The sequence below is a fragment of the Saprolegnia diclina genome, assembly GCF_000281045.1.
Source record: "Saprolegnia diclina VS20 unplaced genomic scaffold supercont1.24, whole genome shotgun sequence".
Lineage (NCBI taxonomy): Eukaryota > Oomycota > Saprolegniomycetes > Saprolegniales > Saprolegniaceae > Saprolegnia > Saprolegnia diclina.
This window is the reverse complement of record NW_008246091.1, coordinates 6,196-12,379: the sequence shown is the minus strand read 5'-3', so window position 1 is coordinate 12,379 and position 6,184 is coordinate 6,196. Positions and strand designations below refer to the sequence as shown.

Sequence of the window (6,184 nt, the reverse complement as noted above, 5' to 3'; positions counted from 1 at the left end):
AGCGTGCTGAACGCGGTGCGGAGCTCGGTCAGGTCGCGCCGCGCGCGCTCCTCGGTGCGGTGCAGCTGGATCTTGGTATTGTGGAGCTCGACCTTGAGGTCGGCGCTGATGGTTGTAGCCGTCACACGCTGGACCCGAGCGGCTTCGTGCAGCGCAGCGACTTGGGCTCGGAGCTCGGTGATCACATTGTCTCTGGCGGCAAGCGTTGCGTCTTTGGAGGCGACGACGGTCTGCAGCGCCTTGGTACTTTGGGCCGCGCACTCGGTCGTGCGGTGGAGTCGAATCTTCAAATTGTGTACTTGGACCTTGAGGTCGGCGCTGATCTCGGTAGCAGTGACGCGCTGGACCCGCGCGGCTTCGTGGAGGTCGGCGACGTTGGTCGTGAGGTGGGCAATGGTCATGTCTTGGGTGGCGACTGTCGTCTGCAGCATCTGGATGGTCTCGACATTGTCAGGCAACGGACGAAGCTGCGTGCCGTACCCTGCCTTGGCAGCTGTCAAGAGCTTGTAGGCAAAAGGGCGGAGGCCGAGAAGCACGCGGCGCATCCCGAGGGTGCGGACGAGCATGGCCATGAGGAAGCCAGCGGCGAGGTAGCGCTGGGATTTGGCCCTCGTGCGCGGAATGTAGAGCGCAAGGAAGCCAAGCATCGGGGTGGGCGTCGTCATCATCGTGGTAGAGCAGTGTACGTTTGAAAATGAGGTCACTGGTAAAAGCAGCGTCCGAGCCTTTTGTACGAACGCCTTTGCGCTAGGAAGCGCTGGCTATTGCTTCTTCTCCACCTGACGTCGATTGTTCAAATGGACTATCGATGACACTCGTAGTGCATTCACCTAGAGGCTCTGGATATGGGCAATCGCAAGCATCCCCAACTACCTGCTCGTAGTCGTGTTGCCCGAGTCGATCGATTGCTAGTAGCAATTATCGTGCTCCAGGTGGAGGTGCAGTCATGCAAGGGTGTACCAGGTTGCACGTCGAAAGAGAAAAAGGTTGTCGGTGGATCGTGCGCATGTGGCGGGAAATCCCGCATACCTCGGTAATCCGATATTTGGAATATGTATTGTTGGAGTGCATATCTTTGGTCAGTTCCCGATCGTCCGAGCCGGCGCCATAACAAGCATGGACGAGACAGCGCGCTGGACAAGGAGAACGACCGGGTGGAAGTGCGACCGATGCACGGGAAGAGCGTCGTGGGACCGAAGGCAACTGCCGGCCCGTGCTCCATGTGCCACCGCCCCGCCGGCGACAGCGCAGGTCCGTGACCTCGTCCTGTACGATGAGCTCGAATGATGGCGGGATGTAGAGCCCCACTAGCAGACGACCAATCCATACGACCAGGAGCGGCAAGAAGCGAGTGGCCGACGCCAAGCCCGGTGCCAAACGCGAGCCTCATGAGGTACCATCGGCCAGCTCTGGCAGGGATTGACCGACTGCAATCTAGGCTGCGACTGCAGTGACGAGCTTCCATTACGCGGCCCTCACTCTGTGGTCATGAGGTCTACTATACACATACTAGTAGCGCAAGTGGTGGTGACACGGAGGTTTGATTATTTGGAGCACTTCCACGCGCATCGCGCGGTCGCTTTTCAGTCTCTGGATGCGCTAAGCTTGTCGTTCGACAGCTTCCTGCCACTGCGACTGTGGGTTGTCACGACAGTGTCATACGGCAGTCGGGATGGAAAGGGCATCGATCATCCAAGGTGGAAGGCTTGAGCATTGATCCGTGAGGATCGCGGCGTGTTGCCCGGGGTACAAGAGGAAGCGTTGGCCAGTTGAGATGGAAATAACAAACGAGAAAGCACTTGCGGTCGAGAAACCAAAAGAAGAAGTGAGTTGACTAGACTCGGTGTCTATTAGCAAAGCGGAGGAGCAGAGATTGGTGGCTCGCAGTGGTTTGGGAGCTCGGCTGTGGTGGGGGCAGTCGACAGCCTACGCGTGGGACTGGGCTTCAACGACGTGCTGCTGCAGTCATAGTGATGCACGTGGACAGGACGCTGCATGACGTGGCAGCTCGGAGGCTGAGCACGTTTGGGCACAGAAACCGTAGTGGTTTCGGCTAGTCGATTTGAATAACCGCGTCAGCTAGCCGGCTTGACTAACCGGTTTGATGTGGGTGTCCGAGGCTCACGTCTTGACTGTCACAACGCTGTTGCGACGTTGTCACGACGTTGCTGCAGGGAAGTTGCAACGTTGTCGATGTTGGCGAGGCCGAGTGCTGAAGCAGCCTATAGATATACGCGTGACCATGGGATAGAGGTGGCTAGCGTACGTAGAATGCTAGTTTTGACGTGGCTGCATGAAGTCAATCTGCGTTACCTATGTTTTTATGTGTTTAAAACAGACGTTTTACCACTACTCGCCAACTGGTGTTGAAAACAGTGTTTTACCGAGCGGAAGATAGCATGATGGCCACGGGCTTCATGGGCGTCCTCCGGTCGGAGGATCTTATCCGGCTGATCACGAGCTTCTCGAATGGCATAACGGAGGCCGTATGCGCACTCCGTCAGGCATGCCGCGGCTGCTCCGTGTTGGTCGGCCGCCCCTCGTACGACGCCTTCCACGCCCGACGCCTTCCACGCCCGCTTCAAGCCGTGGTTTGCTCGACGGGGTACTTTGGAGCTCGCTCAGCTGTGCCAAGTACACCTCCTTGTGTACGCGCTTGACGTTGAAGACATGGAAGTGCTTCGATGGCTCGCAGCGCAGCACACGATTACAGCCGGACAATACCACCAAGGGTGGCTACTCGAGTTCGCAACGGCGTCCACGTACCGCTGCCCCGATCTTGTCGCGCCCTTCTTTCGGACAAACGGGCCTTCAACGTCGTACATGCATCCCCACGTCGTGTTTGAAGCGGCGACCCGCAATCATGCCGACGTCCTTCGTGTCAGGAGAGCACCTCCAGAGGCTCGTCAGCCGACACGAAGATGACACACCTTCGTCACTTTTCGTTCGAGTGGTTTTGTCCAGCCCCTTTCATTGGCTGTTTTCCCACTGAGGTTGGGGCTATTTCCCTCCACTCGGAGGTTTTGCCCACCTCTCTCGTAGTTTGTATGTCCCATAATGTCCTGAATACATTCCGGGCCATAGGTCGTGGGGACCTCACGGTCCCTCACTTCTGTTTTGGTTCCGTTCTGGCTTGCTTCCCGCTTGCCCGTTTGCCTCCTTTGCTTCCTCTTCCTCTTCTTAGCTTCGTTCCTCTGCTTTGTGCTTCGCTGCCCCAAGTGCCAGCTTGACAGGTTATGGCCCTCTCTACGCCCGTCGAAGTGCTGCTCTCGCAGCCTCTTGCTTTGGTCACCGAGCTCGTGTCGTCTCCGGCTGGTGGTAGCACCTCGGTCGAAGTGTTCTCGAATCTCTCTTTGTATGCACCCACGCCTGCTCGCGCCAACTTGCCGCCGCCCGTCGCGGTTCGTCCGACTCGCGCCGTCGTGCCGCTTTGGAGCCCCGATTGTACGATGCCCGTCATCACGGTCCTCCCGGACGACCTGGTGCCGTTCACGGGCATTGCGGTCACGTGGACTGACCCCGTGTGTCGCCACATCTCGCAGTGGCGCGACTTTGCGGCGACGTTCTCTACGTTTTTGATGCAGGGCTACCTCACGGACCCGTCGTACTTGCGCAACGAGCTCAAGCTCAAGGCGTCGCAATCCAGCGCTGCGCCCTCGCAAGCTGCGGCCAAGGCCGCCCTTCCTGCGCCGGACAACATGACGACCGAGGAGTCCCGGATGTGCCGTGACGACCTCGATCTCTATGCGACTACGCTACGCACGTGGTTCTTCACCCTCTGCGCTGCCGAAGAGCAGAAGCGTGTCCTCGCGATCCTCTACTCGGCGCTCAGCCCGTCGTTGCACCACCTCATCAAGATGTGCTCCACGGCCTACGAGGCGTGGAAGGCTCTGTGCCGTCACAGTGACGGTGACTCTCGTGGTAGTCGGATTAGATGTACTGCTGAACTCGCGCTCCTCTCGCCGGCGGCCTTTCCCGACCAGGAGGCTTTTGTCGACACGTACGGCCCACCGTCGATCCGTGCTCGCTTGGCTCCTCGAGCTCGAGGTTTTCCGTCTTCCCGAGTCGGACCCGACGTCGGAGCCGCGGCATGTCGTTGGCCCTCGGCTGCGGCATGCGCTTCGTCTGGAAGGAGGCTTGTCGCCATGGTCACGGGCTGTCGTCGAGTTTGCGCAGCGCAAGGAGATCTTCGGTTGGTCGTCTCGCTACGTGAACTTGGCGGCGCGCAACGGCCACTTGGACTTGATCAAGTTCTTGCACACGCACGACTACAGACTGTAGTCGTGCGTGTGCAAGAACTTGATCAAGTCCAAGTGGCCGTTGCGCGTTGTACTGTAGTCTACAATACACGGCTTCAACAAGGCGACGATCCAAGTCGCGGTCGAGAGCGGCAACCTCGCGCTCGTGCAGTTCCTTTTGGGAAATCGACTCGAAGCGAAGCTCAAGGATGCCATGTGCCAAGCCGCTGCCAGCAGCGATCTCCAGATTCTGCGCTGGCTCGTCACGCAGCCGAAAGCGCCCGACTACATGCACAAGGTGCTCGAGGCCGCATGCACCAACCTCAGTGATGACGTTGTCGCGTACCTGCAGCGTGAGCATGGCTTGCAACCAACGTTGGCGGAATCGTCGCGAGTCAAGCGCCGTCGGAAGCGTGAGAATGACGAGTAACCGAGGTCAGCGCGAGCGTCGTGTGAAGCGCCGAGCCAACAAGTAGTGAGTTCTCTCGTAGCGTAGCCGTTTGTCTTTTCTAACGACTAATTGTTTTCGTATTTCTGTTGATTATGTTGGCATCGACATTCCTAGCAACTAAGTTGATCAGCGCAGCGGTTTATGCAGGCACAATATCGCGTCGGCGCACACATGCAGTAGACAGTCCACGCCGGGGCAAGCGGTTACTTCTGTCCAAACCTCCCGTGCTGCGGCAAGACGCACATGCTGCGGCGCACGCCCTCTATGCGCTGCTTCTCCCACACGCCTCGTGCGGCTTCACTAGCGGCTGCTTGGTGGCGCGACGAGGTAGCGGGCGCTCGACCTCGGTGATAGCGCCTACCGTGTCGATAGGCGAAGAACACGAGCGCGCTCTGCGTGTGTACTATAGTCATCACAAATCTACTCTAGAGCGCCCGTCGTCCGTCGTGGCATGCGCTCCCTGGTCCTTCCAAGCGTGTCGACTTGGCATCTGCGGCCCTGGATCGGAAAAGCCTAATTTGGGTCCTTTTTTCACAGATCCCTGATTAGATTAAATCTAATCAGGGATTTGTGAAAAAGGACCCAAATTAGGCTTTTCCGATCAAGGGCAGGATTTATCGGCTACATCCAAGGCTATGTCCAAAATCACGGAGGATTCCGGATAACGGAGACCGGGGCGCCGGCGATCCGATGTAGAATCGGGGCGGCGAGGGATGGTGGTATCAGATTTCTCGAAGTTTTCGTCGTATCTTCGAGCTTGCGTCCTTGAAATTCGCTTAGATAAGTACATGGCGGCATGTGACACTCGAGACCGCTTTTCCATGAAGCTGTGTGATTGGGTGGATTAGCCAACACGTAAAACACGGAAGTTTTAAGATTGCCATGTGTTTTCACACGGAGATTTTACGAAAGTTTTTTGCCGGATGTCGCAACACGGAAGAAACACGGAAGAAAAGGGAGAAACATCTGGAACGACACGGAGGAAACACGAAAGAAAAGGCTTCTGGAGTAATGTGACGAGGCAACACGGAAGAACACGGAAGATTTGGCAAAAACTCCGTGAAATTTCCGTATTGTATTACCTTGCGTATTGTATGGTCGTTATGCCTTCCAAATAAATTTTGTTGGTCTCTGGGAGCACCGGATCGTCGATCGAAAACGAAGAGAGGTCGTCCTCCTCGTCAGGTGCACGGTGTTACTTCGGGTGACATTTGACGTCCCAGCTCAACATCTCTTGCGAAGGATGGTCAATTCGAAAATCAACTTAGCCGAGGTCAAAGTACACACCCTTACTGTTTGAGAGCAGGCATTAATTCTGTATATAAAGCCACTCGTGCATCACACCCGACCGATTAGCCTATGCACAGTCAAATCCATCGGACCCGACGGATTAGCCGACCCAAATTCATCGGACCCGACGGATTAGGTCACTCAAATTCATCGGACCCGACGAATTAGCTCACTCAAATCCATCGGACCCGATCGATTTGGTCAC

At 56.8% G+C, this 6,184-nt stretch overlaps 1 protein-coding gene across 1 annotated transcript; it reads left to right on the top strand.

The window, feature by feature from the left end:
• Positions 1-2,925: 2,925 nt before the first annotated feature.
• SDRG_08032 (hypothetical protein) lies at positions 2,926-4,668 on the top strand (the record flags this gene model as incomplete). The annotated part of the gene is made up of 4 exons (XM_008613900.1): positions 2,926-3,892; positions 3,935-4,000; positions 4,048-4,123; positions 4,363-4,668. The coding sequence occupies exons 1-4, from the start codon at positions 3,237-3,239 to the stop codon at positions 4,666-4,668; spliced, it is 1,104 nt and encodes a 367-aa protein (XP_008612122.1). The 5' UTR covers positions 2,926-3,236.
• Between the last annotated feature and the right edge of the window lie 1,516 nt (positions 4,669-6,184).